Source organism: Camelina sativa, chromosome 5 (assembly GCF_030686135.1).
Source record: "Camelina sativa cultivar CO46 ecotype springtype chromosome 5, ASM3068613v1".
Taxonomy (NCBI): Eukaryota; Viridiplantae; Streptophyta; class Magnoliopsida; order Brassicales; family Brassicaceae; genus Camelina; species Camelina sativa.
In genome coordinates this window covers 22,407,312-22,426,747 of record NC_141884.1, presented here as the reverse complement: position 1 = coordinate 22,426,747, position 19,436 = coordinate 22,407,312, and the positions used below count along the sequence as shown (strand labels likewise).

At 41.4% G+C, this 19,436-nt stretch overlaps 1 protein-coding gene, 1 non-coding gene and 2 pseudogenes across 3 annotated transcripts; all 4 read left to right on the top strand.

Moving 5' to 3' along the window:
* On the top strand, positions 1-1,253 carry LOC147944191 (uncharacterized). The gene is made up of 2 exons (XM_087512493.1): positions 1-672; positions 1,167-1,253. The coding sequence occupies exons 1-2, from the start codon at positions 1-3 to the stop codon at positions 1,251-1,253; spliced, it is 759 nt and encodes a 252-aa protein (XP_087368619.1).
* A 624-nt stretch (positions 1,254-1,877) lies between these two features.
* Positions 1,878-4,251, top strand: LOC104787191 (putative disease resistance protein At1g59620; annotated as a pseudogene). Its single transcript, XR_015557385.1, has 3 exons — positions 1,878-2,755; positions 2,866-3,012; positions 3,185-4,251. The product of XR_015557385.1 is annotated as a putative disease resistance protein At1g59620 (transcript).
* LOC104720236 (disease resistance protein RPP2A-like) lies at positions 4,149-7,608 on the top strand (annotated as a pseudogene).
* A 10,464-nt stretch (positions 7,609-18,072) lies between these two features.
* LOC147944190 (small nucleolar RNA R71) lies at positions 18,073-18,179 on the top strand. The gene has a single exon (XR_015558736.1). It is a non-coding gene; the product is annotated as a small nucleolar RNA R71 (small nucleolar RNA).
* The last annotated feature ends 1,257 nt before the right edge of the window (positions 18,180-19,436 follow it).

Below are 19,436 nucleotides of genomic sequence, written 5' to 3'. Positions count from 1 at the left end.
ATGGGCTTTTGCCCATGTTCCGGTGGGCCCACTATCCTTTCCAACGGAATCGGTGTATGCAAATGTGGACCATTTCTTAGGGCAGCAAAATCCAGGGGCAAATATTGTGGCATTTCCTTGGCTTATGTGGTATATTTGGAAGTCCGGAATGCACGCGTTTTTGAAAATATTATGGAGAAACTAGAGGATATTGTTAGGGTTGCAGAAGGAGAAGCTACAGGGTGGCAGAAGGCTCAACTCGAGGAGGATATCGACATCGCTCCTTCTATCCCTGTAGGGTTATCGGTTCCGGCAGCCACGACCTCACTTCCAACCGTCTTCTCGGGTTACCGCTGCTTTATAGATGGTTCCTGGAAAGCAGGAGACCAATTTGCAGGCGCTGGATGGTGTTGTACCTCACTACAGGCTGCGTCGCCACTGATGGGTGCTAGGAGTTTTCGTCGAAGTCTATCTCCATTACATGCCGAAGCTGAAGCTTTCCTGTGGGCGATGCGGTGCATGATTGGCCATGATTTCCGGGACGTGGCTTTCTATACAGACTGTGCAGATTTGGTGAAGATGGTGTCTTCTCCTTCTGACTGGCCAGCATTCTCGACGTACTTGGACGACATCACGATGGATAGGGAAGAATTTTCTTCTTTCTCTTTATCTTTTATTTCAAGAAAAGCTAATGTAACTGCAGATTTTTTGGCACGCCAAGCGCGTACCTCTCCGCATCATGTTCTGTTTGTAAACAATTTTCTTTTTCATTGGCTCGTTTGAGCTGATCTTTTGTAGAAAAAAAAAAAAAAACTTTACTTTTTGGTTCCTTAAAAATTAAAATTAATTGTAGGCCTCTTCTCAGTCGCTTCTCTTCCTCTTAGCCGCCCCAGCACTTTACAGACTTTAGTGTCATACACAACATAAAGTTGAGTTTCGAAACAAAAATCAATCATCCCACTTCTTCCGAAGAGCCAAGACGGGTGAGTACTTAGTTTTTTTTTTCTTTTTTTTTGGTCATGTATGACATATTCACTCTCTTTTGGGGAAAATTCTTCAATATTGTTTTGTCCTTTTGGTCAGTATTTGGTTTTGTTCAAACGAATCTGGTCGGGCCTTTAATGGAGTTTAAGAGCTGAGACTTCTTGTTTGATATTTGATTTTTTATTTTATTTTATTGTTAACAGTATGCTTTCCCTTTGGTAAAATTCTTGAGTATTTGTCTGGTTCTGAGTTCTAACGAATCTGATGGGGCGCTTGGTAGTGACTTTTGAAGCTGATAAGGCCATCTTTATAGGCATAACACCAAGGGTGTTCTTAGTCCAAAAAAATTAGAAAAATAATGAATAGTGGCATAAGAACACCAAAATCAGTTCTTAATGTAAAACTGTTCTTGGCTCAGTTCTAAGCTGATGTGGCAAGCTGTGAATGGATATTATTTTTTGTAAACAATTTTTCACAAATTAAAAGAGGATTTGATTGAGAATATATAGAATAAATTTAGACATTAAACTATATATTAATTAAATAAAATGTTTGTGTGCTTTAATTAAGTAATATGTTTGTTTTTTTTCTTTTTTTAATGTTTTTTTGTTTCATAAAATTTTGGTATTGTATTCTAAATTTTAGTAAAAGTTTTATAAGTTTGCAATTTAAATGTTATTTTATAAGTTTTTATAATTGTAATATGTTTAACATTATTATATTATTAAATCTTATGATCTTAAACATGTTCCCCCAATAACTAACTTTTTAACAAAAGATCTTAACTACTGATCTTACATTATTTTCATAATATATTTACTCTAAAAACACCCAAAATAGTTCCCCCTAAAAAGATGCCCTAACAAATCTCCACTTTGAGTCTTTAAAAGACACTTTTTTTTTTTTTAGTTTTGCAGGGGGCTTATGGCTGAGACACTTTTGTCGTTTGGAGTTGAGAAGCTTTGGTACCTCCTTGCCCAAGAATCTCAGCGATTCGAGGTAGTAAAAGTGCAAATTAATGAAGTTAGGGAACATCTAGATATGTTATCGGTATATTTGAAGGATGCAGATGCCAAGAAACATACAAGTGAAATGGTGAGAAAAACTGTGCAAGAGATCAAAGAAATAGTTTATGACACAGAAGATATAGTTGAAACCTTTCTTATAAAAGAAGAAGTTGGAAAAACAAGTGGCATCAAGGGCCGTGTGAAAAGATTGGCCTTGGGTATAGTGGACCGTCGGGAACTTGCTTCCTATTTTATAGCCATAAGAAAGAGGATCTCTAAGTTGACCCACGATTTGAAGAGTCTTGGCGTACAACAGGTCATTGTTAATCAACGGCATACTCAGATTCTACAGGAAGGACAAAGGGAAATGCGACAAAGGTTGTCCAGCAATTATGCAGACCATTTTGTGGGGTTGGAAAAGAATGTTGAGCAACTGGTTGGCTATTTGGTGAAGGAAGATGGCAGCCAAGTGGTTTCTATAACTGGAATGGGCGGTATTGGTAAAACCACCCTTGCAAGAAAAGTTTATGATCATGAGGCTGTAAAAAGTCATTTTGCAGGACTCGCGTGGGTATGCATTTCACAACATTTTACAAGGAAGTATGTGCGGCAGACGATCTTGCAGAAGCTTGGGCCAGAATATAAGGTGTTAGAGATGACCGAAGACGAACTTCAAGAAAAACTTTTTCGAGCTTTGGAAACACAGAAGTCTTTGATTGTCATTGATGATATATGGAGAGAAGGAGATTGGGACATGATTAAACCAATTTTTCCACGGGACAAAGGTGACATCTTTTGTTACATACATTTTACATCATTGTCTTTTATATTCACGGGTTGGGGTAAAAACATTATGTTCATTTTTTTTTTTTTTTGTTATATCTTTCATATATAGGTTGGAAGGTACTACTTACTTCTCGTAACGAGGGTGTTGCATTAAGAGCAGATCCAACATGTTTCACCTTTAAACCAAATTTACTAACTCCCGAAGAAAGTTGGACAATATTCCGAAGGATAGTGTTTCACACAGAAAATATTACCAGTAAGCTTTCAAGACAATTTAACTAACTGATCTTTGTTTTCTATGGTGATCATAATTGGTGATTAGAATTTTTTTTTACTTAGCATGACTATAATCCGCTTTTACTTAATAATATCTTTCTCAACCGTATAATCCTTCAGAAATTTCACCAAAACTTGATGATCTTGTGTAGAACATAAAGCTGATGAAGAAATGGAAGAGATGGGTAAGAAGATGATCGAACATTGTGGAGGTCTACCTTTGGCTGTTAAGGTTCTAGGAGGGTTGTTAGCTGCTCAACACACATTAAGTGAGTGGAAAAGGATATCTGAGAATCTTACATCTCACATCGGTGGAGGAGCTAGCTTTAATGATAACAATATCAGTTCAGTTTACCAAATATTGTCTATGAGCTTTGAAGAGCTGCCTATTTATCTGAAGCTTTGCTTCCTCTACCTAGCCGGATTTCCAGGAAATGATGCAATAGATGTGAGAGAATTGTCCTATTATTGGGCCACAGAAGGAATACCGAAGTCGAGGTATTATGATGGAGAGACCATTCGAGAGCTCGCTGATGGGATACATAGCAGAATTTGTGAACAGAAACATGGTTATTTCTAAACGAGACGTAAGGACATCAAGATTTGAAACGTGTCATTTGCATGATATGATGAGAGAAGTTTGTCTATTTAAAGCTGGAGAAGAGAATTTCCTATAAAATGTTAATGCAAGTACCGTTACCTCAAATAGTGCAAACTCTCGGTATCTAAGTGAACCTCGCAGACTCGTCATACATTCCTGTGATGATACATTTCTTATAAAGAATCCAAAAATTAGATCTCTCTCGTTCCGAGGGTCAAAGTGGATGGCATCAGGTTTATACTTTACAAAGGTACAGTTGATGAGGGTTTTAGATCTCTCTGGTGCAAGGTTCGAGGGAGGGAAGTTACCCTCTAACATTGGAAAGCTCATCCATTTACGGTACTTGAGTTTATACAATGCACAAGTATCTCATCTACCTTCTTCTATGCAGAATCTGAAGTTGCTCCTCTATTTGAATCTAAATGTGGAAGCAGGAGCTCCACTTGATGTGCCTAATATCTTGAATGAGATGCAAGAACTGAGGTACCTTTGGTTACCGTATAAAATACGTGATGAGAAAAAGTTGGAATTAGGTAATCTAATCAACTTAGAGACGTTAGAGAATTTCTCAACAAAGCATAGCAGCGTTGGGGATCTTCACTGTTTGACAAGGCTTGAGACTCTCTCAGTCTTATTCAACGACGAAGGGTGTACTAAAGAAACTCTATGTTCATCTCTAAGTGGGCTGAGACACTTGGAAAATCTTACCATTGATGGTTACACGAATGATGGAGAAGAAATCGTATTGGATTGCGTCAATCTCAAAAAACTGAATTTGACTCTATATATGCCAAGGTTACATGATGTGCAAAGTTTTCCTTCTCTCCTTACAAGCATAAATCTGAAGAATTGTTGTTTGGAGGAGGATCCAATGCCTATTCTAGAGAAGCTACTTCACTTATATGAGGTCAAATTATCATTTAAATCTTTTTGTGGTAAGAGAATGGTTTGCTTGGGCGGGGGGTTTCCTCGATTACATATGCTTTCAATATTGGGACTATTGGAATGGGAAGAGTGGATCGTAGAAAGAGGCTCCATGCCCCTTCTTCATACTATGACTATTAGTGACTGTAAGAAACTAAAGGTATTTCCTGATGGGTTCAGATTTAGCTACAGTTTGAAGGATGTTTTTATGGACAATGAATGGAAGGAGAGATTGTCCAAAGGAGGAGAAGATTATTACAAAGTCCAACACATCCCTTTTGTTAAATTCTCTAGCGGATGTATTATGGAAACTATGTCTTCGTCTCTTGGTGATCACAGAGCTGGTTCAAGTGAAGTTCTTCCTATCCGCAGCCATGATGTTGACGAATCTGATTCTACGAAAGAGATGATGACTCAAGAATCAGAATGCATATTAGTCTTTTCATGCAATGACAGCCATGATGTGGAGGAATCACATTACATGGAAGCCATCTTAAAAGAGTTGCAAGAGCGGGGGGTCACACCTTTGACATATAATCTATCTGGTGGAGAGAATTTGAACGCAGATATGCTAGACAGATCTAGTGTTGGTATTATGGTACTTTCAAATAGTTACGTTTGTTCTACACAGTCCATGGATCATCTTGTGGTAATCATGGAGCACCGGAAAGCGAAAAACCTTTTGATTATTCCTGTATATTTCAAAGTAACACGTCAAGACATTTGTGGGTTGAAAGGCAAGTCTGAAGCAGCGTTTCTGCACCTTCAAAGTTCTGTCCAGGAAGACAGAGTTCAGAAATGGAATATGGCTCTCGCTGAAATAGCGTCCATAGATGGACATGAATGGACAAAAGGGTAAACTCATGACTTCTCTTAATTTGTACAATGTGCTTATTACCGTTTTCTAATTCTGAGTGCTTTTTGCAGGACGCTTGCGGAGGAAGTTGTAAAAAATGCATGCTTAAGGTTATATCTGAAAAATAACAAGAATCTGGTCAGAATCTTAGCACTGTTAAATCAGTCCCAACCTTCAGATGCTGGCATTGTGGGGATTTGGGGTATGGCAGGAATAGGTAAGACATCTATTGCTCGAGAAATTTTTGGAAGTCTAGCTCCACAATATGATTTGTGTTACTTTCTACCAGACTTTGATCTAACGTGTCAAGTGAAAGGGCTGAGGCAAATGCGTGATGATTTCTTAGCTACTGTGTTTGGGGAAGAAAAACTAAGTATAGGGGCTTATGATATAAAACCGAGTTTCATGAGGGACTGGTTCCAGGGAAAAACAATTCTTGTTGTTCTTGATGACGTGAGTAATTCTAGAGATGCAGAAACTGTACTTGGAGGGTTTTTCTGGTTTTCTCATGGACACAGAATCATCTTAACCTCTAGGAGAAAACAAGTTCTTGTACAGTGCAAGGTTAAAAAACCGTACGAGATCCAAAAACTATGCGAGTTTGAATCTTCTCGTCTCTGCAAGCAATATTTGAATGGAGAAAATGTGGTCATCTCGGAACTTATGAGCTGCAGTAGTGGTATCCCATTGTCTCTCAATGTTCTAGGTTCCTCTGTATCGAAGCAGGATAGAAGCAATATGATGGAACATCTACAAAGCTTGCGGAGAAATCCTCCAACTCAGATTCAAGACGCATTTAAGAGAAGCTTTGGTGGACTAGACGAAAACGAAAAGAACATATTTTTGGATCTTGCATGTTTCTTCACAGGGGAGAACAAAGATGATGTGGTGTAACTACTTGATGCTTGCGGGTTTTTCACATATTTGGGGATCTCTGATCTCATTGACGAGTCTCTCATTAGCGTTGTAGACAATAAAATAAATATGCCTGTTCATTTTCAAGACATTGGTCGATTTATAGTTCATGAAGAAGACGTGAAACCATGCCAACGTAGCAGATTGTGGGACTCTAAAGACATCGCTAATGTATTGACATGCAATTCTGTAAGTTGAGATTTACTTAGTTCTTTGAGTTTTTAATGTTTTCCTACTTACGGGATTGTCTTCGTCAGGGAACTGACGCGATCGAAGGCCTTTTCTTGGATGCATCTGACTTGACCTGTGACCTTAGTCCTACTGTGTTTGGTAAGATGTATAGACTCAGATTGCTGAAGCTCTATGGGAACCAGTGCAAGCTAAGTTTATCTCAAGGCCTCGACACTTTGCCCGATGAGCTACGGCTACTTCACTGGGAGAATTACCCTCTGAAATGCTTGCCTCAAAATTTTAATCCTGCGAACCTTGTAGAGGTAAACATGCCTTATAGCAACATGGAGAAGCTATGGGAAGGGAAAAAAGTAAGTGTTTGACGTTATGGTGTTTTAAGCTGTTTACATTAATTTATAAACTTGCTTCTGATGGCTTATTTAAATTATTGATGTTGTGAAACAGAAGCTCGAGAAGCTAAAGAAAATTAAACTGAGTCACTCCAGAAACTTAGCTGACATTACGGTGTTATCAGAAGCCCTTAATGTTGAACATATTGATCTCGAAGGATGTACGAGTCTGGTTGACGTTAGCACATCTATTCCTCGTTGTGGGAAGCTTGTTTCCTTGAATATGAAAGACTGTTCACAGTTGGGAAAGCTGCCTGCCATGTTTAGGTTAACATCTCTCAAGCTCCTTAGTATGTCTGGCTGCTCAGAGCTCGAGGACATTGAGGATTTTGCACCAAACTTGAAAGAGCTATATCTATCTGGGACTTCCATAAGAGAACTTCCATTGTCAATCGAGAATCTTTCTCAACTTGTTACACTTGATCTTGAGAACTGCACAAGGCTTCAGAAACTACCAAACGGGATAAGCAACTTACGATCTATGGCGGAGCTTAAGCTGTTTGGTTGCACAAGTCTTGATCAAAGAAGCTTGGAATCTACTTGATTCGCCCATGAGAAGTTGAAAAAGGTGAGGTCACTCGGAAGGAAACAAAAAAGGTGTTTCACGGTTGGTAATCTTTTTGTGTTTCATTTTTACTTTGGTGCACGTATTGATGTTAAGGTTCCTTTTTTGCTCAGTATTATCAGTGATGCGTTGCATATGTGTTAAGTCTCGCCGGTACAATGTGAAATTGTTTGTAGAAAGCTTGTGTATTCATGTAGATGTAGAGTTGTATTTATACAAGTAGAGATAGAGATAGAGCTAAAATCCTAATGTGATCATGACTAGAGAAGCTAAGAAGATAAGTAGTAGAAAGATGTAGCATTATCTTAAACTATGTAGTAGTTATCTTGATACCCTCCCGCAAGCTGGAAGTGTGAGATTGCGAATACCCAGCTTGGAAAGCAAATCCGCGAACTGTGGTCCATGTAGCGGTTTAGTCAGAATTTCGGCGAGCTGAGTCTTTGAAGAAACTTGTTCAAGTGCGATGAGCTTGTCTTGGACGACATCACAAACTTGATGGCAGTTGGACTCTATATGTTTTGTCCGTTCGTGAAAGACTAGATTAGTGGCGATATAAATAGCCAACTTGCTATAACAAAACAAACGCATAGGACCGGGATAAGAGACGCAAAGAGAGTCGGCGAGCTCACAAAGAGTGTCAGACATAGCGCGGTATTCTGCTTCAGCAGATGAACGAGAGACTGTTTTCTGTTTCTTTGCCTTCCAATGAATAGGAGAGTCACCAACAAAAACAATGTAGGCACTCAGTGAGCGACGAGTGAGTGGACAAGCAGAGTAGTCAGAGTCACAGAAGGCAGAAACACGAAGATTTGGACTAGAACTTAGAAGAATTCCCTGACCAGGACAACCTTTGAGATATAAGATGACGTGAAGAGCAGCGTCCCAATGTGCCTCCAGCGGTTTATGCATAAAAGAAGCTAGCAGATGAATAATATAACTAAGTTCAGGACGAGTGTTAGCCAGATAGATAAGGCGACCGACAAGACGACGGTGCCGAGGAACATCAGCAGATGGACCTTTAGCAACAACAAGACCATGATGTGGTTCAATCGGTGTTGGAGCGGGCTTGCAACCTAAGAGACCAGCTTCAGCAATAATATCCAGAGCATATTTGCGTTGTGAGAGAAAGAAACCAGCCTCACTCCTTGCAACCTTAATACCAAGAAAATATTTAAGATTGCCGAGATCCTTCATATGAAAACACCGATGTAGATAATCCTTAAACTGCTGTAGAGCCTTAGTGTTGTTGCACACAATGACAAAATAATCAACGTACACTAGAATATGAATGCACACGTTGTCCCGGACTTTGGAAAACAGAGAGTAATCCGCATACTTTTGCGAGAAACCAAACTCGCAGAGAGCCGTGGTAAGCTTAGAGAACCAGCAACATGGAGCTTGGCGAAGGCCATATAAAGATTTCTTGAGACGACATACCTTTGTTGGATCAGAACAAGGATATCCTTGAGGGAGTTTCATGTAAACCTCTTCTGTGAGATCACCATGAAGGAAAGCATTGTGAACATCCATCTGATGGACCTCCCAATTCTTTGCAGCAGCAAGACGAAGAAGAAAACGAACCGTCTTAAGCATGATAACAGGAGCAAATGTTTCTTTGAAATCGACACCCTCTTGCTGATTATTACCAAGAACCACCAAACGAGCCTTATGACGTTCCAACGAACCATCGAAACGATACTTGTTCTTGTAAATCCATTTGTTTCCAAGTGCTTTCTTGCCAGGAGGAAGAGTCGTAATATCCCATGTGTTACTTATGTCGAGAGCATTGATCTCTTTGGACATAGCATCACACCAAACTTTTAATTTTGCAGCATCTTTATAAAACTTTGGCTCATCAGAAAGTAAGACAGCTGCCATGAACAACCGGTGCGATGGAGAAAAACTAGAATCAGTGTCAAAATCAGTAATAGGGTAAGGGGTCGTACCTGAGGCCGTTAGCGAAGAACCAAGATCAGTAGAGGAGAGTAGTGTAACAGGGTTATTATTTAGACGAGTAGAATGAGTCACATAGTCGCGTGACAATACAGAGGGCAGTTTGCAATGATGTCCTTTACCAAGGAGTTCAGGCAGACCCGGAGAGGAAGTAGTTGGAGTAGTGAGAGAGACAACATGAGGTGTAGGAGCCGACACAGGAGGTGAAGATGGAGGCGGAGAACCAGGTGGAGGAGAATGCGGCAAAGATGAATCCGTTGGAGAGAGAGTCAGCGATGGACTAGGAAGCAACCAATCATCGACCATAGAATCACAAGAGTCCATTGGTGGCGTAACATAGTCAGTATCATCGACACCAGGGAAAACATCTTCAGAGAAGATAACATCCCTACTAGAGAAAAACTCATTGCTGTAAAGATCGTAGAGATGCCATGCCTTCTTGCCGTAAGGGTAGCCGACAAAAATGCACCCCCGGCTTCGATCTCCAAACTTATCTTTATCGCGGGAGCGGCGGTGTGCAAAACAGAGGCAACCAAAGATGCGTAGCTGAGTATTATCAGGAGCAGTGTTGAATAAGACTTCATAAGGTGATTTTCCCTGAAGAAATTGAGTAGGAGTGTAGTTTATGAGATGAGCTGCGGTTAGAATACTTTCTCCCCAAAAAGTGAGAGGAAGACGAGCCTGGAAGAGACATGCTCTAGCAACATTAAGGATGTGTCTACGTTTCCTTTTGACACGACCGTTTTGTTGTGGTGTATCCGAAGTAGGATGCACAATTCCTTGTTGTCTGATAGACTAGTTTTCACTAAGGGTATCAATTCCCTATGCAGTTGTAGTACAAAGGGTTATCAATCCAAATGGTTGGTATGCTAGCAGATAGGATGCAATCAGAATCAAGCAAGTCAAGCCAAGCAATAAGGGGATTTGGTTCTAATAATCCTAATATAAACAAAGCAAGAGAATATAAACAAGTAAACCACATGACCTAAGCACTCGATGCAAGCAATCGAGTACAGGATCGAGTGGGGTGATCGAGTATGCAAGTGAACTATGAACAGCTCGAGGTATTACTCGATACAGGTTATCGTGTACCTGATCGGGTAAGTAGTCGAGTAAGTAAGGAAAATGCAAAGAATGAAAAACGAAAGTTCCTAAGGATGGGGGTAATCAAATCCTAAGTGTTCTAGACCGATACAGATGCTTTACATGCCTCAAGCAATTATTTCCTAGACAATGAATCTCTAAAACCTTGCCACCACACTGTCGCACTAGTAACAATCAACCTTGAACATACTACCACACTGTCGCACTAGCAATATGAACAAGCAGGCATTAAGAACAATTCATTTTTGTCAATATACTTAGACTTATCTGATTTTGTCACTCAAAGTTAAGTATACCTCTAGCATTGACCTAATCAAACATTTTATCTACTCCTTTCGGCCTGTAGCATTATAAACGCCCTAGATCTAGTCTCAACCTGTCAGTCTGTTGACCGCATTAAGAACATCAACCTAGAAGGAAATTTCTTTACCATAACAATCAACTAAAACATCCTAACCGGTCAAGAACACCTAATCATCTATCCCATCCCTAGAAACTTTGCTACACTACTCAGACATAGAAATGAATGATAAAGCCATAGAAATAAACGAAAATGATCTTAATAAAAAGATAGAGTAGAGTAGAAAAGAGTAAGGATCAAAGATCTATGAAAAACTACAAAATAAAAGTGCAAAAACAAGAAAAATATGTTGAGTCGCTCAGTTCTCTCACAGAAGCTCTCGCTCTCTGGTTTGAGGGTCTGCGGCGTGCTCGTTTGCGAGCTAGGGAAAGAGGGGGTTTATATATGGAAACCCATTTGACCTAGCTTCCTAGACCTGCCCGATGGTCTACTCGATGGGGTACACGAGGCTTGAGTCGGGTAACTCCTCGGGTGGATCTTCGGGTTGCTCTTCGCGCTCTTGGATCCTCTTCGATCGTGTTGGGGTTCGGACTTGTTCTTGTAGCTCGATGGCTCCTTTGGGTACATGCTCGAGTTGTCCTTGTTTTTCCCCATTTTAGGCTCTTTAGCACCTGTTTTCATCCAATATATGCAAATGCAGAAATGCAATACCCTAAATGCTCTAAAACTTGATTCCTACAGTAAATGGTCTAAAATTGCTAAGTTAGAGGTATGAACAATGCAAAATATGGACAAAAAAGGATGCTAAAAACATGTAAATTAGAGTGTTATCAGACCCCGAAACTTAAATCTTGCTAGTCCTCTAGCAAGTAAGTAAGAAGGTACGGTTTGAAAGCGGGGACTCATAACCTTAAGATTCTAACCGAAGGATGCAAGCTATAGTCCTTAAAGATAGTTTAATGGTGCTAAGATCAATCAACATACTTACAAATATTTTTCTATGCCTATTGCCATGCATCGATCTAGCTCAACCTCCAACTAAAGATAAGGAACATCTCTTTCACATTCAATTAAGTGTTTGGCGAATTCTTGCAAATGGAAGGTGAATCAAACTCAATCGGTTTCAAGGGTAAGGCTTTTTGATAAGGTGGTTTCAAGCAAATTCTTTAGGTGGTTTCTCTCAAAAAGTGGAATGCTAGACAGTCGTGAAAACTATCTAAGACTGAGAACAATTTTGGGCATACAAAGCTTAACTCTTGATGATCTACCCTTTTCTCATACATTCATAATGATTTTTTTTTTTTTTTTTTTTAATTTAAACCTCCTAGAATTTAACTACCCACATCCTTGATTTTAACTCTCTCCTTTTTTACTCCCTAAGGTTTAGACTTTTTGACTTTAAAATTCTAGCTCTTAATCTTTTTTTTTTTTCTTTGCTAAACTCCTAATATACATATATTCTCTTTTTTTTTTTTTTTTTTTTTTTTTTTTTTTTTTTCTTTTTCCTTTTCTTTCTAGGAGACTATAGCAAGAACTTTTTATTTCTCTTTTTTTTTTTTTTACTTAGAAACTTAGAGCTAATTAATTCTAACCTTAGGGACTTTTCTCTCTTTTTTTTTTATATTCCACAACCCATCCCCAAATAAACATTCTAACCACCTATCTTTCAAAATAGAATCTATTAGCTAGTTCAAATCTAACTTAGCTAAATCAAGAGGCAGTTCTTTATTGTTCTCAATACTCTCAAGGTTTCACAACTTATAGCACAATGAAAAAGGCCTCACTCAACAATTCACAACAAGGTTTGAAAGAAAGGTTTGGGTTCATGGGTAGGACAAATGAATCGGGTTAAACGAAACGATTGGTAAAAAGTAGAGTGCTAACCCGAGTTTTGGAGTTACCATGAGCAAGTATTCAAGTTCCATAAGCAAGACAATTAAAGTTCAAATTAAATCCAATAATATAGAGATGTTCTAATGTTCAAGTAAGTGGAGGAAGCATTCAATCGACACAAAGGGTCTAAGCAAAGATTTTTCATTTTTTTCCAAAGACTGATCTAGCAACAATGAACTGTGATTAAGGGCTATAGCTTCAATCCTAAGGTTTGATTTTAAACAAGGTGGTTTTAATCATTGTCCCCTAAGATGCATATGCAACAATCCTATATGAAACAAACTAGACTCAATCCTAATATGTAAATGCAACTACATGAACACTCTTTTTTTTTCGAAATTTTTTTAAATTTTTTTTTTTGGGTTTTTTAATGCACATAGATGCAGACTCAAATGAATAAAACTAGCATGCAAAAATTTGAAATAATAAAAATAAGAAAATAAAACACAATGTTAAATACATTCTATGACCCTCCCCCAAACTTAAATTACACAGTCCCTGTGTAAATAAAAGTTGGAAAAGAATCCAAGAATCACCCAAAATGAATTAAACTAAATGCAATGTTATATACAAGTGTTGGATGAAATTGGTACCTCATGGGTTGGTGAAGAAGGAGGTTGCAGCAGCCTCCATGCTTGCCAACGTATAGCCAGGGTCGTCGCCGGCGTCAGCAGTTGCAGGTGTTTGCTCGTCAGAGAGCTCAGATATGCGTACAGACAACTTGCTCGGACCAGCATCCGAGGTGTTGGTCGAGGGTGGGATCGCGTAGCTCATCGGGTAGGGCATCGGGTAGTAGGATGGAAATGGCGGAAGAGGCCCAGAATGATCACCAGTGTATCCACTCGCAGGGTGCATCGTGTACGGCATCGTGTATGGCATCTGGTGCGGAGGAGGGAAAATTCCAGCATAATCACCCGATTGGGTGCTCGATGGGTGCATCGGATAGTGCATCGTGTACCCTATCGGATTGGGTGTCGGGTAAGCGTCAGAGTGGCTTTTCCTCGATGCTTCTGGTCGGGTGAGGTCTTTCTCAGCTCGGGGCTCGTACGATGATGCTCTTTAAGGTTCCGGAGGTGGCAGTCCTCGAGTTCCTCCTAGCGGTCCGCTTTTTCCCATCCATGTAGGTGCTTGTGCCGAGGTAGGAGCTGAGGCACAGCTTGCCTTGTCTTGCAACTCCTTAATCTGACCTCCCATTACCTTCACTGAACCGGCAAGATCCTTCACCTTTTTCACCAGGAACTTGTTCATCTTCTTCAGCCAGCCAATTCTCTTGTGAGCTTCCCTCACTCCGACTGGTTGCTTTTGAGAGCATGTGTACTCCTCAAAATCAAACTCCTCCGAGCTATCGCCTTGTCTCTGCCCGGTCTCTTCTCTCTTCTCAGCCTCGGATTCCTCCACCAGATTGTACAGCTCTTCCAACGGTGGTGCGAAGTCAATGTTGTGCCCTAACCGAACCTTGGTGTATACGACATTGGGTAAAATCATTTGAGCAGCTCCGGCGGTTGGATGGACAAAATTGAACAATGCCATGTCATTAGGCCTCTCATAGGCCAAGAATCTTGCCAGCACGAGGTAGTCCGCATCCAGCCACCTTGGTTCGTGGACAATTCCCTTTAAGGGCATATCGCATGCCACTAAGATTGGTGTAACTAGCCCCCAATAGAGATCTCTCCGCCTCCTTCTCTTCTTTTCACAGCCCACGATTTCAAGTACAGGAATTGATCGAGTAGCACGAACAACATACTAGTATCAGCTATGTCTCCTACTAGCGGTGTTCCATCCCTAGCACTATCCAAAACTCTATACAATGCGACATCCAATAACTGAAGCTCATGGTCGTTCACATTCCCAGTCTCTTTTCTAGCAAAAAGAGTGCATGCGAGGGACTTGTGAAAATACCTCAAAACAGGGCTCCTTATTTGAGCAGATTTGGAGCTGGTGGACTTGTAGGGGTGCCTGTCTCCTATTGTCAGCCATAGGGACCTCATCTCTTCCTTGCTGACCTCCATACCTTCCCCACTACCAGCCTTGAAGCCATACAGCGTCTCCATCTCTTTGAAAGTCATATGGTACTCCGTGTTCCGAACGGAGAAGGTGATGAACCCGATCCCCCCATCGGGTAGTAGGGTCGGGTGATCCTCGAAATAGTGCAGCTTCAGGGTTAAAGGAAGTGGACCGTCTCCTCTTCATAAGCTTCTAGATGGGATCGCATCATATTGCCCAGGTGGCACATATCGAACAAAAACTCGACGTCTCTAGCGATTCCAAATTGCTTCATTGTCTCACGGCGAGGGTATCGGGTACCAACAAAGCTCATCTTCCGAAAGACCTTGAATAGTCTAGCCGGAGTGTCGACTTCCTTTTGCTTAAGCCTCCGCGAAGCTTGGCGGGTTCTCTCTCTATGCTCCTCTTCTCTTTCTCTTTCCTCCTCCTCAGCGTGTTGATCTTCTTCAACCACTGCTCTCTCAGCCACCTTCTCAGCCTTCTCCGAAGCCGGTCTCTTCCCCCTTGCAATTGCGGCTCTACTCCTTGATCGAGAGGTTTGGATCTCACCTTGTTTCTCTCCTCCAGCATCAGAATCGACCTCCATAGGGTTGGTAAGTGTCTTTTCGGACGTGGACAGGTCCCTACGTCGAGGAGAACGGCGGACAGCACTCGCCATTGGACTCGGTGAGCGAACTCGGGGGCTTACTCGATCGGTTACTTGAGCATCAGGTCGGGTGGCGGATCGAGTTGTGCATCAGGTTGGGGAGGCTAAACGTCCACCTAACGGTCGGGAACGTGGAACGTTTCCTCTTTCTTGGGGTTGTTGAACTTCGGCGGCGTCTCCTCTGGTTGTAGCAGCGGCGGAGGTAGATCTTCTTCCTTTCCTTTGGTAGGTTCTAGCGGTTGGCTCCATATCGATTACTTGAGAAGAAAAAGAAAAGCTAGTTCTTGGGATTAATAGGGTTAGTCTCCAAAGAAAATCGAGTAAGACTTGAGGTTGAGAGATAATAGAAACTATGAAACACAAAAGCTTTAGGGTTGAGAGAAACGTATCGGTGATGCTTGGGGAGAGAAAGTCGAGACCCTTAAATAGGCTAGGGTTTGGTTGGTGGGCTTCGCCGAGAGTGGGCTTGGCTTGTGGAATTCGGATTCCACTCGCTACCCGAGCAGGGACACGATTAGGCGCGTCGAGTACGGTGTCGGGTTGACCCTCAGGTTTACCAATTTCCTCTTCCCAATTTTCCATTTTTTTTATATATAAAATTTGCGAAAAAAAAAAATAGAAGAATTAAATAAAAGTAAACAAAGCAAATAGACTAAAATTAAAAGATACCTTTGGGACTTCCTCCCAAGTGAGCTTGTTTAAAGTCACTAAGCTTGACTCTTCATGCTCCTTAAGTATGGGATCCGTGTGGAAGAGGTTCTGGAATCATCTCCACTGCAATAGTTTGGTCCAGAAGATCTGCCTGATTTTGGTCCAGGTTCCATGGCAAATGTAGTGTTGACCTCTTTAAGATGTAGCATTTTTCTTTGTTTTGTCCTGGTGGAGAAAGCTTGACCCTCTATGGTTGGTCTCTTAGCCCCTTTCTTCACATCAAACTCCATCTTGAAGTCCTCACCATGTTCTATCCTGATCTTGCCTCATTTTACTTTGATAATCGCACCAACTGTTGCCAAGAATGGTCTTCCTAAAATCAGTGGATCATTCGATTCCTTGTCCATATCCAGGATCATGAAGTTGGTAGGCACTTCCAGTCTCCCAATCCTTAGGGGCAGATTTTCCAAAATGCCTATCGGATGTCTTACCGTTCTATCAGCTAGAACCAGATACTGCTTACTTGGTTTGAAGTCGGTGAATCCCAGCTTGTTAGCAACCAAAAGCGGCATAATGCTGACCGAAGCTCCAAGATCACACAAACAGCTCTTGAAAATCCGAAATCCTATTGAACATGGCAATGTGAAAGAGCCAGGATCTTCAAGTTTTTCCTCAATTCTTACCTCGGGATCTAAACAAATTCCACTTCTCAGAATTTCAAATCCGATCTCCTTGACAGCCTCCTTAACCTCATCCTCCAATCTAGCTGCTTCCTTTGCAGCTTCCTGCTGAAGCTCATGTGGGAGCAAAAGCTTAGGTGGTGGAGCCTTGCGCTTAGCCATTCGCTCTGCAAGCGCCTCCAACTGGATGTCAAGTGCGGCACTGAACCTTTCCTCTAACTCCCCTCCTACCAATGCAGGTGGTTGAGGCTGATCTCCTTTCTCAACATCTACTCGATGCATCATCCGATCAACACTATCGAGTAGGTCATCGGGTTCCACTTCGGGTTGTTCTTCAGTTTGTGATTCTCGAACCAGTGCTCGATCATCAACTTGATCAGTCTCTTCGGGTGAAGGCTCGAGTTCATACTTGGATATATAGTATTTGGCCTCTTTCTTCATTGAGTCATCCACATCCTCCCCATCTTGATCATCACTGTCCCCAGTGAGGTAGTCCTCATAGTCATCATCCAGGAAAATGGCTTGAGCAGTCGCATAATCCTTGGGGTTTTGAACAGCTTTTCCCGGCAGTTGATTGATCTTTGGTGCAGGTTGGTTTTTGTGGTGGCCTTCCAAGTATCGAACTTTTGTGTTAAGTGACTCGTACTTGGCATTGAGGTCATTGTATCCTGAGTCGATCTTGTTGCTCATTTCGGCGAATCGTTTCGCGATGTCCATAGAAGCTGTAGCTTGTTGCTGAATCATTTGCTGAATAAGACCACGTAACTCGGCTTCTTGTGACTGGGTCGGTTGACTTTGGTGTTGTTGGAACCCTGGTGGTTGGTTGTAGGTGCCTTGGTATGGTTGCTTAGGCGCATAGCCTTGGTTGTACTGGACAAAAGGCTTATGTTGGGTCTGGTTCCCTTGAACTGTAGATGGGTAGGTTTGGTCTTGAGGATTTGCAACATTCGGGTTTTGATATGATAGATTTGGGTTCGGCTTGAAGTTGTTGTACCCTCTGTTGTACCCTCCTTGGTTGTTGATGTAGTTAACATCCTCTAGCTGCATATTCTCCCCATCTTGCTGTTGAAACTGCTCTTCCTCTGATATAGCATGGATATGCTTCTGCTGGTTGAGGAGCTGATCGAGCTTGTGGTTGAGGGCTTTCATGTCCCTCTTGTACTTGGCATCTTCCTCTCCTATAGATCGCACAGAGCGATCATATTCCTCATTGTAGTTTCCATCAGATTGAGCCAAGTTCTCAACTAGGTCCCAACCTTCATCAACATCCTTGTTGAGGAAGTTACCATTGCTTGCAGTGTCCAGCAACATCCGTATCTTGGGGACCACTCCTCGGTATAGTGTGCTCAGCAATGAAGCGTTACTGAAGCCGTGATGTGGACATCGAGTTGTGTACCCCTTGAAACGTTCCCAAGCTTCATTGAACGTTTCGTTGTTCTTCTTTACAAAGCTGGAAATTTCATTGTGCAGCCTTGCTGTTCTGGAGTTTGAGAAGAATTTGGCCAGGAATGCCTTCTTGCACGCTACCCAAGTGGTGATGGACTCTTTAGGGAGCGATTTCTCCCAGATGTGTGCTTTATCTCCCAAAGAGAATGGGAAAAGCCTGAGCTTGAACCCATCTTCACTGACTCCATTTATCTTAGTTAGGCTACAGAGCCTATCAAATTCATCCATATGATCCAATGGGTCCTCCATTGGCAGTCCATGAAACTTTTTGCTTTATATCATCTGGATGAGACTACTCTTGATCTCAAAATTGTTGTTCTGCACAGCTGGTGGCACAATGCCATTCCTCTGAGTGTGAGTAGTCGGAGCATCTCCTGCTCCTATGTTGGTCCTTGCTTGAGGAGCTGGCGGACCATTCTGATTATTCATCGTCTCCTCAATGGTTTCTAGTTCCGGTTGAACTTGTTGTCGTCTGAGTAGCCGAGGTCTGTCGATGTTGTCGATGAAAGGACTCAGGTTCTAGCTACCTCTGGATCGTTTTTGCATGTACAGGCAAGTATCCGAGTGTGTACTCGAGAATCAACTCGATCAGGTGATCGAGTGTCGATGTTGTCGATGAAAGGATCGGTCGGGTGTTTGCTCGGGTTTTGGTACCTGAGATTCAAAACAAACAAAGATGAAAGCAAACAAGTCAGTATCCGAAACAAATATAAACAATAGAACTTGATCTAGCAAGTCCTGAAATCCTAAACGTAGCAAAAAGAAACAACCAAATGGCAATAGCGCCAAATTGATAGACTAGTTTTCACCAAGGGTATCAATTCCCTATGCAGTTGTAGTACAAAGGGTTATCAATCCAAATGGTTGGTATGCTAGCAGATAGGATGCAATCAGAATCAAGCAAGTCAAGCCAAGCAATAAGAGGGTTTGGTTCTAATAATCCTAATATAAACAAATCAAGAGAATATAAACAAGTAAACCACACGACCTAAGCACTCGATGCAAGCAATCGAGTACAAGATCGAGTGGGGTGATCGAGTATGCAAGTGAACTATGAACAGCTCGAGGTATTACTCGATACAGGTTATCGTGTACCTGATCGGGTAAGTAGTCGAGTAAGTAAGGAAAATGCAAAGAATGAAATAAGAAAGTTCCTAAGGATGGGGGTAATCGAATCCTAAGTGTTCTAGACCGATACGGATGCTTTACATGCCTCAAGCAATTATTTCCTAGACAATGAATCTCTAAAACCTTGCCACCACACTGTCGCGCTAGTAACAATCA

Excerpts from the sequence above, each read along its gene's own strand:
- LOC147944191 (XM_087512493.1), top strand. The coding sequence starts at position 1 with ATGGGCTTTTGCCCATGTTCCGGTGGGCCCACTATCCTTTCCAACGGA. Across the intron at positions 673-1,166 it reads TTATTTCAAGAAAAGCTAAT|TATGCTTTCCCTTTGGTAAA; the intron begins GTAACTGCAGAT and ends TATTGTTAACAG.